The sequence below is a fragment of the Coloeus monedula genome, assembly GCF_965178545.1.
Source record: "Coloeus monedula genome assembly, chromosome: Z".
Lineage (NCBI taxonomy): Eukaryota > Metazoa > Chordata > Aves > Passeriformes > Corvidae > Coloeus > Coloeus monedula.
The window spans coordinates 31536030-31562453 of record NC_138822.1 but is presented as its reverse complement, the minus strand read 5'-3'; the positions used below and the strand labels follow the sequence as shown (position 1 = coordinate 31562453).

The window sequence follows — 26424 nt, the reverse complement described above, 5'->3', positions numbered from 1 at the left end:
AAGAGCACTTCAAACCATTTCTCTAAATTGCTCTTGTGGCTGTTGGCTGAACACTCCAAATCTAGGAGTGCTAAAGAAACAAACCAGTGGTAGGGACACACCAAGTAGTGTCTTGAGTTGCTACTACTCTCTTCCATGATGCTGCAAAATGAATGTAATTGCTCAATACCTCCATTTCCTAATTTCTGCTTAGGTATCATGGCTCCATGGGGGGAAGGTCCTGCTTATCAAACCTGATCTATTTTTACAACAAGGAAACCCACCCAGTTATCAAGCAAAGCCAGGTGATGTAATCTATTTGGATTTCAGTAAAGCTTTTGATACTGTCTCTCACAGGAGCCTTCTGGACAAAATGTCCAGCACACAGCTGGATAAACACATCATGTGATGGGTGAGCAGCTGCCGCACAGGTCAAGCACAAAGGGTTACAGTGAATGGGGTGACATCAGGCTGGTGGCCTGTCACTGGTGGGGTTCCACAGGGCTCCATCTTAGGCTCCGTATTCTTCAACATCTTCATTAATGACTTGGATGGAGGACTGGAAGGGATACTAGGCAAGTTTGCAGACAATAAAAAACAGGGAGGAGCTGTTGACTCCCTTGAGGGCAGGGAGACCCCACAGAGAGACCTCAACAAATCAGGGGACTGGGCAATCACCAGCCGTGTGAAGTTCGATAATGAAAAGTGACGGATTCTGCACTTCAGACACTTCTGCACAGGGGCAACCCTGGATGTATTGACAGACTGGGGAATGAGATGATGGAGAGCAGCACCATGGAAAGGGACCTGGGGGTCTTGGTCCATGGCAAGCTGAATTTGAGTCAGCAGTGCCCTGGCAGCCAGGAGGGCCACCCGTGTCCTGGGGGCATCAGGCACGGCATCGCCAGCTGGGCAAGGGAGGGGATTGTCCCGCTCTGCTCTGCTCTGGGGTGGCCTCACCTCCAGTGCTGGGGCAGCTTTGGCTGCCACAGAATAAGAAGGACAGTACTAGAGAGTGTCCAAAGGAGGGCCACACAGATGGTGAAGGGCCTTGAAGAGAAGCCATATGAGGAGCAGCTGAGGTCACTTGCTCTGCTCAGCCTGGAGGACACTGAGGGGAGACCTTACTGCAGTCTTCAACATCCTCATGAAGGGGAGGGACAGACTTTGATCTATTCCCTGTGGTGACCACTGACAGGACATGAGGGAAAGGCCTGAAGTTGTGTCAAGGGAGGTTTAGGTTGGATATAAGGAAAAGGTTCTTCACATAGGGAGTAGCTGGGCACTGGAACAGGCTCTCTAGGGAAGTGTCACAGTAACAGCCTGACAGAGTTCAAGAAGTGTTTGGACAATGCTCTCAGGCACATGGTGTGACTCTTGGGGTTGGTGCTGTGCAGGGTAGCAGTTGGACGCGATGATCCTTGTGGGTCACTTCCAACTCAGCATATTCTGTGATTTTGTATTTTTCCACACCTTTTGTATTGTTCCCTACCTAATTTCAATGCTCACTGTGAGCACAGCAACTGATGAGCATGCATTAGCTAAATCTTGAAGATCTTCCTTCATGTAATAGAGGTAACTGAAGCCGATACCGATCATGCTTCCAAAAAATCTGAATGACAACCACATAGATTTACTTTCATGCCACTATATGCTGATCTCTTAACAACTACTACTGCGAAGAATAGCTTTCTATGAATAAAATACTTGTATTCTACTTACCTGTATTTTTTAGCAAGGGTATCCCTCTCTGTTTTCTGGTTTGCAAGTATTTCATTCAAAGTATGCTGTATCTGAGACAGGCTTTGCATATACAAATCTGTTTAGTATTTTGAAATAATCAAAATGATGATGGCAATAAACAGTAGAAAATAATTACATTAATAGCATTTTCAAATACACAGCTGAAGTATGAAGACACTTTTAGAGCAGTACCTTATACGGTAATGCATACTGGTAGCTCCTTACAGTGTGAGTACTTTTAATGAAATACTTATAGAAAGAGTTAAATACAAGTTTAACTTAAAAAAATAGCTGAAGTACTGGAAGACTTGAAGTGCAAGTACCTTGTTAAGGAAATTGGTAAGAGAAAGAAGAATAAATTAAAGAACTACCCTATGGACGATAAGCACTGAGTATTTTCAAGCTCTTTGCGTTGCAAGTAGCTACATAACATGACGATTATACTGAAGCTACCTGCAGAAGTTACACAATCTTAACAGGTGCCTAAAACTTCCATCTGAAGTATTACAAGATTGTTTCAAGTTACACACAATGGTATAAAAGCATATCTATCCCAGTTTTACATCATTTCTAACTAATATTATATAGTTAAAAGATAAATTGTCCCTTTTTGTTAGTTATATTTTTCTAAAATAAGAAGAGCAATTATAAATTCTTCTTTATACACCCTATCACTTAGACATATAACATGAGGGTTAGAAGTCACATCCAGTGGATACCACTGGGATAATTAGCTAAAATTTTAATCTAATTCCTGAGATTCTAAAAGTCAATGCAAGCTTTACATAATCAGGAAAAATGAGAAATTACAGGACTGAATTGGAATTTATAAAATGTTTCCCCAAACCTTTTTCACAGTACCTACCAGTATTTGCCTACATAGTAATATGTAAATATTGTTTTTATTAAGGCAGATTAATAGAAAATTTGAATCTGTTACTTATAGTAGGTTCCACTTCACGGAAATACCTTGAGATATTACTCTATGTTTTAAGTTTGTTAATGTACTTCCATGTTCTTGTTCAGTCTTGTGCCTCATCAATAGTAATGACTACGACTTAAGTTTAAGAGGTGCTATATTACTAATGCTTTTGTCAGTAGTGGTAACAGATCAACACATTCATTTCTATCATACCCCTGAACAAAAAAGTCTGATTACCCCCGAAAAGGATAAGTCTGGTAGTTCTTTTTGCTTATTTATGCAATTGCGCTGATCTCTGTGCACAGGCTTCTGTCTATTGTATCATCTACCTATTTGTCAAACATTTTTCAAGAAAACACCCATTTTAATAAACAGTCCGTACACCATAAATTTGAGTTGGAAGCTATCAACCTGCATAATTCCATATTTCACATTTACTTTTAAAGGCGTAAATTTACTCATAAATATAATTTGAAAGCTCCAGCTTGTATTTAGGAATATAAATTTAAAACCAAACAGTTTCTTTCTGTCAGGAAGCAAAACTGTTTCATGAGTATGAGATGCTCCAGTTAAACAGCCCTGCCTAGATGAGCAAGGGCAGCTGGGGAGAGAGACCTTGGTCAAAGGCATTCCGGCAGCAAGCTATGCCTCTTCAAGTGTCATAACACGGACACAATAGACTCCAACAGCTACACAGCAGCAGCATCATGATCGTCTAGGAAGTCACTGTTGCTTAGTAAATTCTTGAGATTAATCTGAGCTGAGATTTGATAGCCTAAAACAAATTACACCTCTGGGCATCAGCATTTCTGAAACTGTCCATCACTCACAGTGTCTGCCATAAAGAATTCTCTTTCTTCCTCTCGTAAATTATTTCAGACTCTTGGAAGTCTAGCCACACTAGAATGAAAATGCTGCATCTGCTACTTTACATCCAGACATAGCCGTTCTTGATCAAGCAGGCATTCATGTAACTGAATAATGCTGCCAAAAGTATGCATTCTTATCTAATGATCCCTTTTTATATAATTATGTTGACATGAGACATGCCTCCAAGTGGCATGCCTACCTTTTCTGTCATAATATTCATTCCTGTGCAACTAGAAGTACTTCAGGAAGTGCCCATACCTGAGAAGTGTTATTAAAATCTTATTCTCTGAAGCTGTATTTTCCAGAGAAGATATTAAAATATATTATGTGCAAGCACATTTTAAAAACTATTATATTGCCAAAGATATTTACCCACTAAAAATAGGTGAAACACTTCAATTTATGTCTACCTGCATCTTTGGAAGTTCTCAATTCAAACAGCAACAGTTCTTCCTGCTTCTTTTCTGTATCTTGTATGGCAGCAACAGACTCCTGTTAATAAACAAAGAAATTACTGTAAGAAGTAGAGCCAAGCGCACCATACAAAACAGGCCAAGATACACGGCCTGCAGTTTAAGTATTGGTGGACTCAAGTCATTCCAGGGTGGGAATTACTGTGTAAAGGCAATGGGGTGCTGGTAGGACAGAGGAATATAGTGCCAAGGACATGCTCTGCAATGGGCTGTCACAGTCTGGTTTTGCTGTGGCATTCAAACTAGTCCATGCTCAGAGTCCTCCAGAAACCTCTGAGAACACAGCAAAGATTAGACAATGAATTTCACCATGACAGCATCATCTAGACAATGCAGACATAGCTTACAGACATTAGCAAGAGCTCTCCTAACAACTTGTGCAAAAATCTTCCTTGTTGTTTTATGTTGAGATAAACATTATCTAAATATCTTCATCATCATCATGACAATTCATTACTGTTTCAAAAAGAACCATTCTGGAAATGTAATGGAAAGCCTCAGAACTCATGACCTTTTTTCTATTTATGTAAGCAGTAAGAAATGCGTGTCAATATTGACAACTTTTTGCACAATAAATTTAAATTTAAAAAGAATCATGAACAGAGAGGGGTGATAATTAGCATACTTATATACGTAAACCATAACTTGTCTACTACAACTCTCTGCATGATGCTGTTCTTACATACATTTTAATGGATTATTTAACTTGTATTTTTATATTTTTCAGTCAGTAAATGTCACTATGCAGTAGCATGCTACAAAGCAGTTTAACAAAACTCTGTTATCTATACTTACCACACTGTATTTCTCATGTTGTGGCTCCAAAGCTGCATAATCATTTTTATAGTAGTCGTAACAATGACGTTTTGATTTCCCCTCTCCATAATTAAGAAAAAATAAATAAAATTTTAAATTAATTTGCAGGAGCATCATAGGCTGGATTAACTAATATAGGTTACAAAGATGCAACAGCAGACCAAATAATGAAAAGTATCTTGTATATGCAAATGAGATCAAATTTAGGTAGCATAAAGAAATGAAAGGTACCACTTTCAAAATTATTCATTTCCCTTCCTGTGAAGGGAAATATGGATAAGAACAAAAATCTGAAGATGCAAATACGTTCTTATACCTCATTCTCTCAGAAAAAACCAAAACCCATTCATGCATCCTATTTTCTGTAAATAAATAAACAAGTAAATATCATTCAATAGTTAATAGAATTAAAAATATCAGTGCCATAATATTTGAATGTATGATTTTTCCTTACAACTACAGGGTAATCCTACGATTTATATTTTAAAACTAACATACCAGTAACTTCAATATTTTGAACAGGAAGTACAGAGTCCGTAGCACCATACGACTTCAGCAGATCTTTCATTTCTTCATCACAAGCTTGATTCAAAGCACTTTCTCCTGAACCATCCCTCTCATTGGGATTTGCTCCATGCTGCAGCAGAATCCTGACTGCCTATTACACATTTTTGTTATTTGTACAGTGGTAATTCTTGTTGTGGACTTATAATACAACTATATGTGTTATATCTAACACATATCACAAATAATCCAAATTCAAATAAGATACTCTACAACTGTTACATTTGGAATCCAAATAAAACAAATAATTGGCTATTATCAACACAGATTTCTATCTTACATTTCTTACATTTTTCCATTAAAATACACAAATAATTCACAAATTTTCATTAAACCTTTAATTTTTATGGTTTTTTTATGGCTTCATGGTCATACAGAACAATCACAAAACACCATGTATCTAAATTAAAGGGAGCTGGTCAATTACATTAATACCAAAGTGCAGAAAAGAAGTGCATTTCTTTCTTTAACATTGGTTTTGGTTTCATGAACTGATAATTTTTTTCCTAATTACAAAACACTTGCAAGTTTGCTTAATTGCAAAATGTGGAAATTAGATTAGTGGCACTAGTGGAAGAATCATCTACACCTTAAATTCAGATCATATGAAAGCACTGATGAGGTCAGAACTTGGATGGTAAAAGAATTTTCATATGTATGAGTTCTCAACTTTAGCATTTCTTCTTATTTCTTACACTCAGAGTGCAGTTAAGGAGGAAAATATATCAGAAAGAGAATGATGAGTTGAAGTTCAGGATGTTCTCTGTTGTTTTTCCCCCAAAATATTGAATAATACAATTACATCTTTGCAAGAACCCTACTGATAGTTTGGCTCCAGGCCTGTGAAATCATCCCCTTTGTTTTACCCTGGCTCATAGAAAAAGATAAATGTGATGAAACGTGAATTGTCCTGACAGAAGCAGAAGTATATTTAAGCCAATCTGGTGTCACCTTTACACTTCGGTTCCCCAGAACTCACTCTGCCACAAGAACATTTTATTTATTTTTGTGCAGTGCTGGGCACCACAAGTTAAGAAGATTGTGAAGGTCCTTGAATGTGCCCAAAGGAGGACAACAAAGCTCATGAGAGTGCTGGGAGACGTGTCCTGTGAGGAGCCACTACGGACTTTGGGCTTGTCTAGTTTGGAGAAAAGGAGGCTGAGGGGTGACCTCATTGCTCTCTACAGCTTCCTGAGTACTGGAAGGGGGGAGGGTGATGCTCACCTCTTCTCCCTGGGATCCAGTGATAAATGAGTGGGAATGGGTCTAAGCTGTGCTAGAGGAGAGAGGTGGTCAATGTCCCAAGCCTGTCAATGTTTAAGGAGCATTTGGACAATGTTAACATGATTTAACTTCTGGTTGGGCCCAAAGCAATCAGGCAGTTGGCCTAGATGATCACTGTAGGTCCTTTCTAACTGAAATAGTCTGTTTTCTAGAACCACAGAATGGTTTGGTTTAGAAGGGACCAGTTAATAAAAAATTGTTGATTTTTAAACAACAGGCCCAGGATCTTTTCTTCACAAAAAGAATTTTTTTTACAATGAAGGTAGGGGGACACTGAAACAGATTGCCCAAAGAAGTTGTGGATACCCTGTCCCAAGAAATGTCCAAAGTCAGGTAGAACAGGGCTTAGGGAAAGCTGACCTAGTGAAAAAATGTCCCATCCAGAGCATGGGGCTTTATGACTATGTGCTACACTCCTCTCCTGCTTAAGCCACAACCACCAGGGGCAGCTGTGATAGCTGCATCCAGTTTACTCCAGACTTTGGGGGACCTAGAGCACTGTCTGGAAAAGTGACCCAGGCATCTTACTGGTATGTAAATATGACCATAAGTCAATCATCTTACTTCAAAAATAGTGCACAGCCCAGGGCCCCTTGAGCTCTCTCACACAGCAATGGGCTGCACACCAGGACCCCCACTTGAATAGGGACACCTCTCAAGTGTTACTCCTTGAGGCTGAGAAATTCCTTGCCACAAGAGATTCTCCATAATTGATGCTGAACTTTGAAATCTTATCTAAGTGATAGAAAGGACTGATTGTGCACATATAGTCCTTTAGACATAAACTGCTGACTAAGCCTGGGACTAAGTCTGGATCCAGCCATCTGAGAAGGAGTTTAGAAAGCAAGGGGGTCCCTTCTGAACATCATGAGTTAACAGGAGGGTCCTCCTTCCAGTTAGGACCCTGTTCTCTATGCAGTAAATAATAGAATTGTGTTACACAACTGTCACATTTATCAGTGAACTTTGATAACTCACTGCTTTATATCAATAAAGTGTATCATTGCTTCTCTCTTAAGTGTGAAGTGCATCACTCCCATCTGCAGGAGCACTGAACTAATCAATGAAACTGAGAATGTTCAACTTTAACACTGTTTTTAAGAAGCCCGAAACTGGGAAAGAACCACAGGGAGTTTCTGAATTTTTATGATTTGTCTGCTGTACTAAAAAAGTCAACTAACTGTACAATTTCAACTGTCACTATTGAAGAATATTTTTCTCTAATTTTGATCACTTTAAAGAATACTGGTTTATTTCCTAAATGCAAATCTACACTAAAATTGTGTTAGTAACTTTAATGAAATAGGGATTTTGCTTTGCTGATTCTCTGTTGGAAATTGGTGTCAGGACATCTCATGTACAAGAAAAATATACCTCCAAATAATTGCCAGAAACAGCATCGTGTATTGGTAAAACACCACAGAGACTTCTGCTGTTAACATCAGCACCTGCTTTCAGTAATTCTAAGATCACATCAGTAAATCCTCTGTTGGAGGCTTCATGAATTGCTGTCCAACCTAATAAAAGAAAGATAACACATACAGTATGCATCTGATTTGGAAAGATCTCAAAGGTCACTAATTAGTAACTCCACATTTTGCTGCATTTAAGATAAGTCATACAAATAATAATCTTGACATGCCAAGGTGAACTATTTTGTGTGTAATTCAGTTTACTTCAGAGAAAAACTTGTCCAGTATTAAGTAGAAAAACACTGCTTTCTTTTCTACTGCAGTACTAAAAATAATAAAAGAAACAAAACATTGGAGTAGAAAAACTAAAAACTCAGAAGCACAATATTAATAGTCTGATTTCTAATACCAGTAGCATTTTATAATATCAAGTCTGTCAGGCATCTAGCATAAAACACTATCCATTTTGAGACTATGAAAACAGAAACACGTTATACACTTAGGTAGGAAAAAAGAAAACATAATCTTGTCATCTGGTTTTTGTCTTACTTCCTAGGGAAAAAAGACCTGTCTGAATGTGCTTCACACATGCATACACTTTTGTGCATAAGCACCACCAAACTTTCCCAGTTCACTTCTGTACACATCTCTGAAAATGTCCTCTTCAGCAGAGTAGCAAGATCCTATTAAAGCCTATGCTGAGAAATAGTCTGCATTACCTCCATGCTGACAAAAAAGCCAGGTATTCATTCCATGTGCTTGCATTTGCTCAATGAGCTTCTTTCCTCCTCAAAATTTTAAGTCAAGAATACATAATTTTAATAAAATGACACAAATTATATAAGCATATATGTGCTACAGATTATGTAAAATTGTAACATAAAACAAGCCTGTAAGAGAGTAATTTTCAAACCTGCGTAGTCCTGTTCATTGACACAAATTCCAGATGATATTAGAGTCTTCACCAAAGACACATCTCCTCTCCTAGCAGCAATATGCAGCTGAGTTTCCCCTTTCTCATTTCTCCTAATTTTCATCTTTCTCCCAGCTCTTGTATTACGGGCACCATGTACAATTACAGCTTCTTCCCTGGTAGATTCTAAACAGATACTGGGTGTTCATTAGAAATTTTTTTCACAAAAAATGCTTAACTATAAACAGAAAATTTAACTTCATAATTGATTTGAATTGATGTAAATGTGTGCGATACTGTTGCTTTAATTATTCAATAACATTAACTGGCTATATCAAAAGTTTAAAAGGCACTGTAGAAGGTCCTGTGTAACAGGTCAGATAACAAACAGATCCTATACTAAAGAATTTCCAGTTAAAACCTAGATGATTTAACAAGGGTACAACAAATTAGGAATCCACAAGAAAGGTAACAAGGTTGAAATTTTATACTGTATAGAGGTAGGGAATATGTTAGGTTTCTCCATGGACTACTTTCAGGTTGTGAGGCTGCTAAATATATAAATTACACACACAAAGATATTTCAGAAACTATAAAAAAGTAGAGACTTGAGCATCACTTCTTATCAGTTCCTAATTCTGTATCAGGAAAAAGATAGCTGTGTGTATATGTGTGTGTGTATATATATATATACACACATACACATATATAGTTATATATCTACAGCTGGAAGAACATAAATATACACAGACACACACATTATTTTTACAGCCGTGATGTGAAAAACTACTGTAGACTGATTACAGGTCTTTGAGTAATGTCTAGTGGCATAGATAAACTGTCTTTTAATTTAAGCTGTGCACGATTGAAGCCATAATTGCAAATAAACTTGATTTAATCCTTATTGGTTCACAAAGCAAACAACATCAGCCATCCACTTTAATGATATCACGTGATCATCAGAGAGGTTCTAATTCTGAAGCTTCAGGTAACAGACCTACTAAAGTGTAAGAGATACAATGGAAAAAAGAGATTAATGAAGTACTGATTATGTGTACAGAGTTAAGGACAACCCCCTCTTCAAACTGCTACCAAAAAGACAGGATATGTAAATCCTCAAAAGCTCTATCATGCATGCTAACTTTTTAAAAACTCCTGTTCTTTCTATTACAATTCCATACCACCAAGATATTTTTTAAAAGTTTACACTGTTCCTTCTCTGATTTCTTGAAAATATGTAACTTATTTGAAGTTATTTGAACTTGAAAATGTGCAACATTTTAAATAAGCATTCTGCAACACTTATCCATGGCTTTTTTCTTTTTATTCCTATGAACAGTTAGTTGTGAATCTTCCTCTTCTCATCAAACAAGCTGTTTCCTCAAATATTTTCAGTCAGCATTATCCATTAGTATCAAACATCTTCTGTGCTTGACAGCTGCCTTTCTTCAGGTGCCTCCTGCTTCTGGAGAATTTGCTTTTCCAATGTTTCTTTTAAAGTAAACTATGGAGCTTGCCATACAAGACTGTTTGGAGGAACATGAAAGACAGACTGAAGTGATACTAGAACAGACACACAGTGAGGATACACCCATACTGATTTTAAATGTGCTTGCTCACTGTAGGCTGTTCAAACCTGGGAGAAAGCATTCAGGAAACCCTCTTTGCACTGAGGGTGCTTGGCCTACACTGTATTGGCAACAAGAAAAACTCAAGAGTTCCTTTTTAAATGAAAATTTGAGACTCTAGAGCACACAAAGGCATCACATTATTAAAATACTCCTCGAATCTGAGACCTACTTTACCATAAGATAATGTATTGTGTTTTGTCTAAAAGCTTCTGGGTCTGAACTCCCAAAGCAATCATCCACTTTCTGATTCTTCCTTTTCTTCCCTTTTGATTTAGGGGAGAATGTCCTAGGGACTTTTTAGAGATGTTGAAGGAAAAAAAAGGCACACAACAGCCCATTAAGCTAATGAACCTTAGCAATATTGGCTGCAAGTGAACAGAAGTAATTGCAAAGTTTTCCAGTTAAATTGTCATGCACAACAGTTTGCTTCATGGCTGTTAGGAAACATTTGCAAAAGCATGATGGGACACTGGTTTGTGAATCACAAAATACTGGTTCTCTGTGGGATGCATTGCCAGGTGGGTCACGAGCAGGAAAGATCCAGATCTTGGCAAATACAAAGTCCAGTCAGCACAGTACAAAGATAAAATGAAGAGATTACCATAACCAGCAATCAGGTTATATTAGGCTGACATCCCTCAGCAACTTCAAGGACATTGTCCTTCAATACCTCAACACTGTCTAGGAGCAATTATTTCCACAGGTTGAACTATAAGAGAAGAAGCAAGCTGTTTGTACCTTCCTTCTGTATAAGCACAATAGAAATGTTGGGAGCCTAGTAAGTGACTGACTGTAGATGAAAATGACCCTGTGTTATTTGTGAAGAAAAGATTTTTATTCAATAATAGAATAATATAAGGAAGACCAGTGAGACATAGGAACAATCAGATGAGATAAAAAGGTCAGTTAATGAAGAAAAAGCACCGGAAAGTAAAAACATCTCAAAACCCCACAAATCAGAAAGCATCATCCCATTTTCCACTTTATTTCTACAGCAATCTGAATGCCATTGTTCTGGACTCCAAATTTATTAAGGCCTTCAGCTGTATAAAGGGCTATACTTTCTTGCACCACCTCTGAAATGGCAACACTCTCCTGGTATAAAGGGAATAATTAATTTTATCTGAATAAAATATTACCTGAAGAATCTCTTATGAGGAAAAAAGTAACCTGGGACATGCTATCCCAGAGGAGACCAAAAAATAAAACACAAATGTTTGGAATAAATCTTTTTAAAATCCTAATTGTGCAAATAGGAGGGAAAAAAAAGGGTTTTAAGAGGGGAGGGATCCTATTGGAACTACAAGTTTTGGTTTTAGCAAGTCTTGAGTACTACAGTTCTCTGGTTCCAGAAAGAACCAAAGTATACATGATGAGTGCTAGCTTTATCAAAAAATCAGTAAGTGAAAATATTTAGAGGTTAAAGATGAGTTGGAGCAGCACTCTATCATGATGGTAAGGCTACAAGATAAATGCAAATCTTAGACATGGGATGAAAATGCTAAACAAAAAGCTGCATGTGCAGGCAGAAGAGAATACAACTACTGGAGTTGTATTCTCTTATTCTCATACAAGTAGGTTTGTATCTATACCACAGCTAAACCCAAAGGTACCAGTACAATCAGAGTCTATGCTAATTTGTCCCTGATGAGGATATAGCCTATAAAATATAAATGGATGTTGGGGAAGATGAAACAGGAAAGCCTTATAAATATGATTGCCTGACAAAAGATTTTGGGAATATGAAAACTATAAGCGACATCGAAATGAAAGCCACCTTTGAGATACCAAGTCTCAGTTACTGAACAACTGGAAAACAATGGTATGGCCGACTGAAGGTAATCCCCTCTTGATTGAACAATACCCTCTGCTTGCAGGCAGGTCCAAGGGTCAGAGCAGACCCTACTAGCTCAGCAGAAGGGATCCAAAGAGTAGTTTTTAGAAGTTAAGATGTAACACTCTATGGTAATATAAGAACTCTTATAGGCTGTATGTAAATGCTAGAGGATTTGTATCTTGTATTAGACTGGTTAGTGACAATTAGAATATTCAGTACAGAAGATGATTTATTGTATTGTAACCAGGACTTCACACACTCGTACTGCTCTCTTACTAGACTCTCTTACTATAGACTCGTACTATTCTCTCTTACTATTCTCTCTTTACTTACCCACTTACTCTCTTGCTCTCTTGGGCCTGCTCAGAGCTGCCAGCTGCAGCTCTAAGCAGTGCCCCTGTACCCACGCCCTTTGCAATAAACCGCATGTTCCAAGATCTGACTACAGAGATCTCTCGTCTCCGTCATCGTATCCGTCCGAACCCGCACCGAGCACCCCCCAGACAGAGCTCCTACAAATGGATCTTTGTGTGTCAAATACACGGACAGCCCTGTTCTTTGATCTGTGACACGTAAAACAGTTAACTAAAGACCAATCTAGTGTTACTTTAAACTGCTGTTTATGTAACATACTTAAGTAAGGATCAGCTTGAAGCTCTCACTTATGATCCTGCCTCCCCTCAACCACAATGCTGAAAGACTGATGAATGTAACATAAACAAAATGTGCATTCTGTAAAATGGAGTGCAGAAATGCTGGAAATATTTCAGGGTTTAGGTATTTAGTAGAGTATTTGCTCAGCATGCTATATATATCTTTCGTCAAGTTTTCCCTCACACATTTCAAAAAGCCTTCCTCATGTACATTTGGAAAAAGAACTCCACTGGTTTATAAAGTATTAACTTCTCACCTGACTTCTTAGATGTTTGCTGTTCTGATGCTTGATTCAATTGTGATTGATTAGATGAAAGCTTGTTGTTGCTGCTGCTGGAATATGAGGCTGCCTTTGCTTTTTGCCTTGTCTCCTGAGGATTTGCACATGCTGGTTCTGACTCCTCTGTCTGTAAGGAAATCTATCAAAACAAAGGCAAAGAGAGTTTTAAACTTAGGGCTGATCCATTAGATTTTTTTCCATTAACATCAGATTACACTTGATTTGTCAAGTTTTGCAAAAAATCATTCTGAAGGTGTTCTCGCATCAGTATTTAGACTCCTGTCATTCAAACTACTACTGCTACTCTGCATGAGACTATGCTGATCCCTGCCACATCCTGTTTTAACTTTAAAACACACACATTGTGAGAGAAATCCAAAGCAAGTCAGTATTGACTGAGAATCAAGTTCTGTTAAATCAGCAGTCCTAGAATGTTGTGTACACACTCTTTCTCCAGAAACCACGGATGTGAGACAACACAAACTGGTGATCTCCTCCCCTTTACAAGCAAGTTGCTGAGCTTCCACCAGTGCTGCCCTTTTATTCTGCAAATGAGTTTCCACTGTACCATTGCCGCATTACATTCCTGTTACAATACCACCTGACTTAGTTCAGTTTCCCTAGAACATTAAGTAGGATGCTACAATTATGAACAGATACAACAGTAGTCTGGCCCATTTCATTAGGTCCATCATCAGTGAAATATGTTTTCTGTAAAGTTCCTGGGACTGTAAGTGCACTAAACTTGAGGTCCATGTAACATAAGACATTATTTCTGAATAGTTTTACTCTTGTAGCCTCTGCTATAACAATAGCCTTTTTGGAACTTTTTTCTTTTTCTGCCTTCAGAGAAAGGTTCCTGAAGAGCTTTATTCTTGTGTTTTTCACCAAAATAGTTTTTCTGGTTTGTTCATGTTTAGCAAAACTTCCTTTGATGCTCCAATGTTATCATGTTGAAGTACATCTGCATTTAATTCTATCTCTAAAACAGGCCATATACTTAACTTCATTTTCTGATAAATTGCTTTATTATATACTAAAAGAAAACTCTGCTGCCATAAAATTAACTGATTTTCTCTGTGCTGCTTTTTAAGACAGCAAGACCAAGAAATTAAGGAACTAAGAAATATGTGTAAAAAAGTGTAAAAACTAATGGGTAAAATCCAACAATAAATATTACTGAAGTGCTTTAAACTTTTATTTATTTTTGAAATTTGAAGTGAGTTTTAATTAATAATCTGCCTTCAAAACTTCCTTGCTTCTGTGGTCATAAACCAGAGCTGTAGTTTCACATTTCTGACAAGCCTGTCTACAATTATTCCAGGAAATTATAAAGAAGGGCAAATAATACATCAAAACCACACAGAATTAACTCATGGCAACCTCAAAACACAGCTGGTCCAAAGGCCAGTGACTAATTAGGGTTAGCATTATCCTTCTGATTACTTTATATTTGGGGACACACTGTAACATTTGACACAACTATTGAAATTATCAGTTACACAGTTACAGTAATAGGTTTACATAATTAAATGTTTACAGCACCTTCTTTTTCAATCATTTAATGTTTTAAAGCATAATCTAAGACTATACGCCATGGATGCTGTTACACCACAACCATTTCAAAGGAGACATAGGCTGCATAACTGTGAGTAACAAGGACAGTTATCATAACCACATAAAACTTCAAAAGCTCCAAAAGATGTATCTATGCACGCTACACTCTACATCTCAGATGTTATCTGTTATCATTGTTCAAAGGAAGAAAACAGAAGGGGAGAATGCAGCTCTTAGTGCCAAAAGCTGTTGCATTACATCCAAACACTGCCCCAGGTGACTGATGATGGTGTCTTGTCTTCATGAGGCACCAGCTCCCTCATCCTACTGAGATCTCACAGCATAACTATGCAACCTCTGTGCAAGTCAGTGTCTTCCCAACCCTTTCCTCTCAAAACCCAACACAACTTACTCGACACAGAGGCAAGACATAACTATCCTACTGCTACAAGCCAGGCAACAAATGGCAGTTTCAGTCAGGTTTCTGCAAGCACAAACAGGCACTGCAGTACCATGCTTTCTGTAAATTAGCTCTGCAGCACTTGCAAAAACAGCAAGAACCACCATCCATGAGACACAGCTGATTGCCTCTGCCCTCCATCTTCATGTGGCTGTACCTTTATCCCAAGCACTAGTAAGGATGAGCATAACATTGACTATCACTCTCAGTCCCTGCTGGATGTCTCCAGCACATTGTGTGCTGGTATTGAAACATACTTCAGAAACAGTCTCTGCTTTAGTTTACTGAACACTGTCATTAAGCCCGCAACTGTTCACCATGAAGTTAGAATTCTTTGTAAAGAAGTACCTGGTGCTGGCTTGCATCTTCTATACACTGAGTATTTAATATATTCTTTGAATCATCTCCACCTGATATTAAAATCAAAGACCGAAAGAAACCAGAATTGAAAAGAGATCATAATTTACTTTGCACAGATATGATCATATGTCTACAATATTGCATGTACATTACTTAGGATATTTATCTTTCAAGAAAAATCAAGCCCTTAAGGGTTTTATTGGAATCTAAAACATATCAATATATAAAATATTTATCAAATTTTGTAGTCTAATCTTGGTTGCAAATAGCCTCTTGTTGAAACCAGCTTTGGTGAGAGTAAAGACTGGCACATACTTCCAAATTTTCTTGATGATTAGTGACCTGAGCAATTCTTTTTGAAACTTAGTGTAATCCCTGGCTTCTCTCTGTAAGACTTAGTGCTTCAGGATACCTAAGGAATCTCAGAGCAGCAGGCTGAGAGCCCTCACTAGCACCCCATCCATCTAATCTTCATGTCACCTGATAGCTTCTCATGGGGAAGTCTTGTATTATCCCAGTCTCCCTTCAAGTCTAGTTTTGAGCTCTGTCCACGAGCCCTGCCAGCTTATGAGCAAAGACCCTCTTCCTTCTCTGAGAAAGGTGAATGCCATCTGATGCCAGAAGGCCTGGTGACATCCAGACCATGCCTTTACTGAAACGCCCAGAATTTTGGCAGTGACATTAGCTATGGAGTCATGTATTAATAGACTGGGTTTTTCTGCTTCTTCCAACAGCCCTGCTCACAAGTGGAAGAAGAGAGGAAAAAACTGCCTGTCTACCAGATTCCCTTATCAACTATCCTGAGGCTTTGAAGTCTCTTTTGATTATCCCTGGACTTAATGTTACAGCTTTATTGCCATCCATGTGGAAAAACAGTAATGGATAATAGTCTATGGGATTGGGACTCCTTCTGACTTAAACATACTACTGCCCACACTGGCTCATGGGTGTCCATAGTCTTAATCCTTGCTCTAATCAAGGTTTATCTTGTACCTGCTTCTGATCAAACAGCCTCCTCCAAACTTTCTTCACAACTTAGTTCGCAAGACTGTACAACACCCAACTCTCTCCTTAGCCAATCACTAGCTCTAATCCAACTGTCTCCTTACAAACTCACTGGTTGTTACCTACCGTAAAATTTTCCTGTACCCAGCCGTAACAGCAGTTAAGGCTTGGCAACCCCTAAGATCTAGATCTAATCCTAGTTTCCCATTTCTTATCTTACGGATCCTTCAAAATTCAGATTTTATGCCAATTTAAACCAAATTTTATCCCTACCTCTAAACCATACCTCATGCATCAGCAAGTCAAGAAATGCTGCATCTTCCATTTAGATAGACAACTATTGTGTTTCACATCTTCATTTCAAATTTAAAGGTAACCCCAGCCCAAGAAACAGCTGGACCTCACCATCTTTTATACTTTGTCAATGTACAGCAACTGCGGAGGGTAAGGAGTGCTCACTGGTAACTCTAGCATGAGACAGTGAAGGCCACAGAGTTACTAGAAGTAATTAAGCAAATACAGTTCAGTAGATATTCTAAGTTTCTCCATTTACTGGTGACGATATGTCAGAATAATTCTTTCCTACCTGCTACTGAATATCTTCTGGATTTTGCTACATAACTTTTAAGAAGTTTCCTCATAGATGGGTCAGAAGTTTCTTCTAATGCACACCTTCCCACCTGGTTTTTTAATAAGGGATCAGCTCCATACCAAAGTAATAAGTTCGCCATCTAGAAGAGTAAGTTTTTCAGATCATTTCTGTTCTGACAGTATTTTTCATAATCCTTATGGATTCTCTCTCTTTTACTTGACAACATGAGCAACTAAAAACACATCCCTCTTTATTCTAGTTCATAAACACCAAGCATTCCCCTAGATGCATCATTATCCTATAGTCTTATTATTTTTATTATTATAAATTGTTCCAGTTATTAATCTGATGCCATTAAGATAAGGTCTCCCAAAACACAGGGTAGGATTCATCCTCCATAGCTCTTAACTGGCAGAAAATAACAGGTGATTTTAGGGTTTGGATCAGCTTATACATTTAGGATATCTACTTTAGGAGAAAATAAATTGTGCTCTAGATGTGTGTATTGTGACTCCTGTGACTGCAAGGGAATCTTGTTAAGCATGGAGTGGTTTGAATAGAAATCAGGCAGGGAGGAGTTACTTGCAAGCTCCTGAATTTACCTATAATCTAAAAAGACCAGCCCCATACAAAAACATTATGTGACCTTTTGGACTCAAGTACAATAATTTCTATTCCTAAATCATATTTTGTGTTCAATTTGGAATATACCTCATAATGACCTTCTTTAACTGCATCTTGCAAAGGTGTTATTTGTTCCCTTTGTGTAGCATTAACATCAGCTCCTGCTTTCAAAAGCAGATTTGCTATCCCATAAAAGCCTTCCACGCTTGCTATATGTAGCGCAGTCAAGCCTACGAAAAAGAAAAACATGTATTTCACATTTGGGTGAAAAAATTTCTAAAAATTTATGTCATTTTTAGGTTGTCTCTGATAAAGACTTCACAGAGTATATTGAAATAGTAAAAACTGATGCGTTCCAGTAAGATGTATGAAGAAATGTTTATGAAAATATCACAAGGGTTGGGAGACCTCATGCTTTTGACAAAATTCACACCTACTGAGGAAGTAGATGCTGGTGTAACAGTATTAGTTTTAGATTTGATAGTTCTGTTATGAAAGGAGAGATTAAAAATTATTCATCCCATATTTTAGTAATTTCTCCTGGAGTAAAACATATATGCTGTTTTAAGGACAAGTTAATTTTTCACAGCACTCTTTTATTTTCATGGCTATACTGAAGAAAGTATAGCCATGAAAGAAGTGTAAGTAAGAAAGAAGTGACAAAAATAAAGACATGAATTATTTACTACCAAACAAAAACATTTTTAGGACTATCCAAGAATGGTTTGAGCATTCAAATAGATGAAAAATCCCTAGTGAAATTCCATATTCACTCCCAGGTATATGGAAAAAACCTGTATGACAAGATATGACATGAATTCTACTCCACGAAGGACCTGTTTAGGAAAAATATGGAATATAAGTCTTTGAACTGGGTTTAGCATAGCCATGCATCAGGTCCTTAAATATGCAGGGTGAGAGACATAAGGGAAAAACACAGACGATTTTCCACTTATTATTTTCCAGCTCTGAAACTAACATGCCCTCCAGAAGATCACTTTCATGGATAGTGTCACTCTTCAACAATTTTCCATTATCAAAAGGTTGTCAGGGCCTAATTCACATAAGAAATAGGTGAATTAATAAGGCTTAATAAGATTGTTTCAGTCCCATTATGCAAAATTATCTTAATTTCACTAGAGAGAGAAACTCTTGAGGCTCTTTTATACATAGCCTAATCCTGAATATTGTTTATTCCTAGTAACTAGGTTTATTATGAAATCTGTTAAGGAGATAATAAAAGTTGTCATTTAGGGGATGTACTAATTTCTCCCTCAGTAAAAAGTATGCTCTACCTGATATAATAATAAGACCCAGAAAAACTGCACCTGCAACACATTCAATTAATAATCACTAGAGATTACCAACATGAGCATGCAAGGACACTGTGAAGGCTCCAAATCAAGGAGAAACACAAGTCTCACTGCAACTGTTTCTCAGATCCCTTGGGATACTGTGAGTCAAGACCCAAACTTAGAGCACAAGACAGTATCTCTAATATGCTGTCCATATCCTACACGCTGATGTCCAGGAAATACAAAGGAGAAAAAAAACCAAACCAAACCAAACCAAAACAAACAAAGGAAGATCTCAATAATTCAGTTAGGCACTGAGCAGAGTACCAGAGCATAGGAATAAGGAAAAAATACTAGACTAAGATATGGATAATCACTGGGGGGAAGCTTTAAAGGAGGAGAACAGACACAGAGGCAGAATATAATATTCAGAACAATGATTTAAAGAGACCAAGATGAAAGTGCATGTCAAAAGGACATAAGCCTGGTAAGTCTACTTTTTTCTGATTACACCTGCCTCATGGAAAACAAAGGAAGCAGGGCCAGGTCAACCTCTCATCTCTTCAGGAAGTATAATTAAAAGATATTTCGTGCAGCTCTGCTCCTTTTGCACCAAAAAAACCAGCAGCCAGAGTCTGGGGGATGAAGAAATGGTGGCCTAGCAAAATATGCAAAGGCAGGAAAAGGAAGCAGCTGTGACATCAAACTCTAAAACCAGTGCACTTTAGTACACTCGCCTACTGTGGCTGCAGCTGAACCCACACTATCAGCACTTCTCAGTTGTCAACAGAGGGCTTTGAACCCCACCAACAAAATATTTTCTCATCTGCCTCTAGCACAAGTTAGAATATTACAAGTCACTCTGTTAGCTCAAATGCCTGTTCTGTAAAAGTCTGAGGTTTGCCACACCCCATCTACCTCTCAATATATCCCAGAATACAGAGAATTTCAACCTTATTTTTGGTCTGTTATGTGCTTGCATTATGCAATAGCCTGTAACTGCAGAACATGTGGTTTTTTCTTTCCCGCAGGACAGTTGTGAAATCCTAGCTGCTAGCACAATATGGAAAGACTGTAAGAATGAAGTTTTCTAGCAGAAGAGTCTGCAAACTCCTTGTTACAGGAATTTTTCAGAGACTAACGGATGAGACAGGGAAGTGCAGATTAGGAATAATCTTATATTTGAAACAACCAAGTAATAATTAAGGTGAAGTCTTTGGCACAGAGTATCACCCTCAAAAGTGAGTAAGGTAAATTTCTTGAATCAAATAGCTGGCTGCTATTTGTCGAGATTTTTTTTTCCCTGCCCAAGACGAAGAAAAAATGGAAAATACCAAGTAATCACAACTTTAAAAATTTAAAACAGTGCTCAACTTCACTCAAGATGTAAAGGGTGAAATCAAAAGTTCCTGAAAAATTAAACTGGAAAATCTACATCTTGATGTCTCAAGTTAGCCACTGAAATGGACAATGAATGGACCCCAACTTTAAAACCTATGAAGTTGATTATTTAATTAGGGACTGTTTTGTTATAAGCATGCATGGAATCATTGAATTAAGGCTATGTAAACCTAATTGCATCAGTCTGTAACTTTTTTAAGTGCTTACTTTTCCCTCAAAATTTTCTTTTCTTGTATACTTTTGTAACTAGATCTACCTGTTTTTCCATGAACAAGTACTAAGTTAAACCAATAAAAGTTCAATAACCAATTGACCAGTCACAAACCTACAACCTTGCCCACTGCACAAACTTGTAACATATGGTTTTATTAGTTATAGGCAGGTACTTGTATTGAAAAGAGTATTTTAGTACAACTGCAACTTACCAGCATAATCCTGAGCATTTACTTTTCCACCGGCTTTTATTATCCTACGTACAAGATCTATGTCCTGGTGAATAACAGCTCTATGCAGTAAGTTCTCACCATACGCATTCCTCCTGTGGATTGTTGAAAGTGAAAGGGGGCGAGTTGGATTTACAGAATTCCTACCAAAGGCTTCTCGTTCTGAAAAATAATGCAAAAGATCAGTTGCACAGAAAAATATCTTTTCTCTTTTCTCTTGGCTTCACTTTATATTACAGTTAGTAAATAAGCTTTCTGAAGAAACAAATGTTCATTCAATCTAGTAAAAATGAAAATCTCAAAAAACACATCACAAATTGAATAATAACATCATTTAATAAAAGATGTCATAGTGCATTTCATAACAAAACTCCAATTGAAATTCAACACACAGAAATATGACTATGTAGAAGTGTTTTAACTTCAGGCTTCTTCCTTTCTAGTGACATTTTTGCAAAGTGTATTGCTTACCAATGGATGATAAAACCACTATTCCGCATACAAATCATTATAAGGTGATCATTTCAATAACTAGTCAGTAATTCAATAATTTAACTTTTCTTAAAAGTCAAATTTATCTACCATTCTTTTTCACTCATCTGTTTTTTAAAACCTCTGGTTTGTGAGCAAGTGATTGAAATTAACTCCCTCAGGTTATCTTTTCTCATTACTTCACAACCAGCTCAGTCATTTCTGTAAAGAGTGAATATGAGGTCTAAATGTAAAAAAAAAAAAATTTAAGAGACTGTTTTTAATGTTTAGTTTAGTGTTTTACAAAACAAACACTATCTCCCATTATGCAGTCATCAGTTTTCAGCTTGGCTGAAACTAAATCCAGTACATAGATGAGCGGTCCTGTACTTCACCAGCAGTGCCATTCCAGCATCCCTTAAAACTGTGGAGAAGAGCATCCTGGCTACTGCCTCTGACAAAAAACAAGGAGGGAAGAAAGACGGGAAGAAGGAAAGAACAGGAGAACCACCTGCAGATAAACATAGTGCAGGCCTAGGCCATTAATTCATCTACTAATGAAAACTCTTAGGACAGCAGGCTGTTTTACATTGCTCCTCTCCAGAAGCTGTAGCAGATATGCCCCATTGGCTCTAAAACTCCACCCCGGTGCCAGTGATGCCTTAAAGAACCTAGAAATGAAAAAACACACTTTTGAGATAATATTAGTACAGGAGGTAATATAAAGGCTGGCCTTTATTGGAGGCTTCCAGGGGCAGATATGGAAAATGCTGCCCCCTGCATGGGGTGAATACTGTTTTATAAGTTTAGCAAATTAGCATAACTGACAAAAATCCCCATTTAGAGACATAAGTGGTGAGGTAATTCCCCCCTGGTTCAATCCTTTACTAAATCCTCTCCCCTTAGATAGGAACTAAACTTCGTTTATGAAAATGTGTTTTGAAGAGCTGGTTTCAACCTTGGCTCCCAGGAAGAACCGAGATAGGATAGGGGCCTTGGACCCCCAGCTTGGAGCCTCTGGAATGTGTTTTGTCTTTCTGCCTATCGGGGTAGGCAAAAGGTAGGGAAAAGCACTGGGGCTAACTACAAATACAATAATGGGCTAAAGAGCTACAAATACATGTGTGAAGAATATAGAGAATACATAAAAGCAAAAAAGGCAAAAATCAATTCAGCATCACCAGAAATAGACCTTAAAACCCATAGCTCTTCTAGAGCTGTAACTCACACAGCTTGATGTTTTGCACATTGCTATACACTGTGAGCTCGGACTAATTCCAAACATTCTTAAATTCTTGACTCTGTGTAGATTTTTACAATCTAATAGATAGGGGTTTCCCTCAGCTAAGCACACAGTCCCTCTCCTTTACCTGTCCAGCCTTGCAAGACATCAATCATTTAAGACATGCAGTCACTAGTCAGAACTGATCTAAACCAGCCAAGCAGTTCAGGAGGGATTAGACTTGCACAGACACAAACAAAACAATGTGCAGTTCTATGTTACACTTTACCTCATTAAAATCTTCCTTGAAGGGATCTATTTCCCATCACTTCCACTTGCCTTCCCTAGAACTTTCCATGTGCCTGACCTTGTGCAAAACAAGTGACGTACGCAGACCCAAACCAAAGCTTATCATGGTGCTGCTTTTAGACTGAATTACCAAACTAAGATGACCAATGGGCTCTTGATAGGTCTGATGTGAAAGGGACGTAAGCTTGCTAGATTGGTTTAACATGAAGCTACCTCTATAGGCAATTAAACTCTTTCTGCAGAAAGCATACTAAAGAATCAGTAACTTGTTTATTGAGTGGAAACTAGCAAGTCAATTTAAAATAGATGAGCAGTTAGTCATTCAGCTTTAAATCTCATCAAAATGGTGCTTCTACCGTGAATTATTAAAATCCTACAAAGAGAACTAAATTCTGTTAATTGGAGGTGGACTTCTTCATGTTTTTTCAGCCCTATCATGTAGCTACAATTGAAGTTACAATTCAAATACTTACAAGCTTTGTAAGACGTTTAAATGATTGTAGGTAAATGGAAAAACTCTATCCGAGTGGACTTGAACAAAAAAAACCCAACAGATAAGACCCAATCTTAAAGGTGCTGGAGTGAACATATAAGTCAGGAAATTCTTTATTCTCCCACAAAATTCCTCTGCAAGGTCAAGAATCTCTCTGCATGTACCTTCAAAGGATGAAAAATAGCAATCTTTCTCTCTAACAAACCGCATTGCAAATAAAAATACTTCAAAAGAGTGCTCTGCAACTGTGGTAGTAAAGGCCCTATAATCCTGTAGATAGGGTAACAACAGCAGGCATTCAAAATAGAATAAACTGTTTTGTATAGGTCAGTTCTTGAGGATGGCACAGATGCTCTGACAATGATGTTGCACTCACAATACTAAATGGCAGAAGGATATATAGATGTAGCTTAGGATCTACCTTTTCATTCTGCAAAAAAAAACATTTCTCCTTTTCAGAACACACCATATTTTTTTCATACAAAACACTGCAATAAGAATCGCATCCTGAAAAAAATCTCATTATTCTTAAGGAACTTATGCAAACAAGTTAACTGTTAGGTTGCTAATATAAGGGTTTTCAGAAGAAGGGAAATTATCAATAACTTTAATTATTAAAATGAATGTTTATACAATATTTTTAAAAGAAAACCATGCTACGGTTTATTGGAAAAATTATGAATTATATTTGATTCAGTATAGTTGTTCAAATAATAATCTGTATGATAACAGCACATAGTATCTTACTCCGTTTGTTGTCGATTCTCTTACTCCTTCTCCTCTGATTAGCTTCTGCATACTCATTCAGAATTATTTCTTGCCATATGATGGTTTCTAGGTCCTGCTTGTCTTCAGAAGTAGATTTCTGAATTTTACTGATAAGAGATTAGCTTAGAATCAACAAAAATTCTCTATATAAATCAATGTTTTCAGTAGAGCTAAGAATATGAATGCATTTGATTTCAAAACGAACCCTCATAGCAGGCAAGCACATAGGCTAATTTAGGTAGTACTAAATAAGGAGTAAATCAGGAGAGAAACTAACTCCCAGATCTGTAAATAGCAGGTAAAACCTTTACCTTTGATCATTTAAAGTCATTCACATGACAAATGAGTACTCCACATGCATCACATCTATTACATTAATATATAAAAAATTTAATAATTATTATGCATAATTTCTCATACTCAAAATACTTAGGTTTGTTTCTTGTTATACTGCTGCTGTGAACCATTCCCTGCTGTCTCTTCTAGTATTTGGTGGTGAGAAGAAACAATCTCTGTACTTTCCTGAGGAGGTCTCACTTACCTTGGTGTTGTTTGGGCTGTTTCTACACACGCTGCAGACTTCACTGAATGTGAATGTCCCTCACCAGTTTGCTTTTCACTAAAGGTGGCATCCAAGTAAACTGACATTACTTCTTTCTCTCCCTGCTGACCACCCACAGGCTGTGACAAAAAAAGAAATATCAGAAGCAACTGGTACGCATGAAGATAAAACAAAGGCTGTATATAAAAGAGCTCCAAGAACACTCTTTTTTAAATTGTATGTGCTCACAGAGAATTAAGGGGTTGCTTAAGTGAATAACTGGAATTCTACAGATATGAAAGACAGACACTGCCATAGGAGAGGCAATCCTGAAGTAGTATGCCATGCAATGTGCTCCTGGCAGAATTAGCTGAATTAGGCTACTCAAAAATCACAACTTAAAACATAAATCTAGGCTGGATGACAGCAAACAAAAGCTGTTCTATCTGAAAGTTATTTGATTGGACATTTGAAATGACAATAGATTAATTTTAGTTTCCTATGGACATGAGCTCCTGTCCTAAAAAACAAGATGCTGCTTGAGATGTCTTAAAATAGCCCATCCCATGTCACTGTTGCAGAAGCCTAAAAATTTACACAAGCTGAGATCTATGTTTCACCTGACGTTCAGCAGCTCCCAGCTGAGCAGTTATTTCTAAAGACATACCATCCCTGAGCTGCAGCCACTACAGATGAGAGTCAGTTCACTTACCTTCAACCTTCTAAAAGCCAGCCATGCAGATGACACTAGGCATCCTCATTACTCCACCACTTGTAAAGAGGAAGAGCTACTCTGAGATTATAGTGATTCACCTCATCCTGTGCTGTGCAAAGGGGAACCTAAATGACTCATGTACACCAAAGACTTACCTCTAATCCCACCCTAAAGACAGGTCACCACATGGAAGTTAATTTGACTTACTTGAGTTTATTCACTGTTTTAGCCATGTGAGTGTGACATGCTGCTATGTGTCTCTCAAGCTCCTGAAATCTGGGTACTCATTAGTTTATTACATAACTGAATAATGCTGAAAGCTTTTAGGACACATCCTCAGCACACATGCATAGAAATTCTTTCACAATGATGGGGGAGAACTGGTTAGTCCTTTCTTGGGATACAAATAGAAATGGAGAATGTGCTGATTAATCTTTTTAATTGACATATTTAGCAGAGAGGTTACTGAAGAGGGGAATTGCCTTCTTAGAAGTGATCCCCCTGGGTCAAGAGACAATGCATGTTAACATGGGATCTGGGGTTGTTTAGCCTGAGGAAAAGAAGTCTCAGCAGTGCCCTTATTGCTCTCTACAACTACTTGAAAAGAGTTTGTAGTGAGGTTGGGGCTGGTCTCTTCTTCCAGGTGAAAAGCAATAGATCAAGGGTAAGTGGCCTCCAGCTGTGCCAGAGAAGGTTTAGATTGGGTACGAGGAAAAATTTTTTCATTGGAAGTGTGGCCAGGCACTGGAACAGGCTGAATAGGGAAGTGGTGGAATCACCATCCCTGGAA

At 37.7% G+C, this 26424-nt stretch overlaps 1 protein-coding gene across 1 annotated transcript in view; it reads right to left on the bottom strand.

The window, feature by feature from the left end:
• The window catches only part of ANKRD31 (ankyrin repeat domain 31), a gene marked incomplete at both ends in the record, with an annotated part of 61545 nt that overhangs the window by 21482 nt on the left and 13639 nt on the right, over positions 1-26424 (bottom strand). Inside the window, 13 exons of the mRNA XM_082301309.1 lie at positions 1702-1798; positions 3925-4006; positions 4783-4865; positions 5302-5461; positions 8026-8168; positions 8977-9162; positions 13355-13517; positions 15744-15805; positions 17347-17491; positions 18064-18206; positions 21098-21277; positions 24358-24485; positions 24920-25059. Coding sequence (XP_082157435.1) covers positions 1702-1798; positions 3925-4006; positions 4783-4865; positions 5302-5461; positions 8026-8168; positions 8977-9162; positions 13355-13517; positions 15744-15805; positions 17347-17491; positions 18064-18206; positions 21098-21277; positions 24358-24485; positions 24920-25059 — 1712 coding nt within the window. The remainder of the gene's footprint in view (positions 1-1701; positions 1799-3924; positions 4007-4782; positions 4866-5301; positions 5462-8025; positions 8169-8976; positions 9163-13354; positions 13518-15743; positions 15806-17346; positions 17492-18063; positions 18207-21097; positions 21278-24357; positions 24486-24919; positions 25060-26424) is intronic.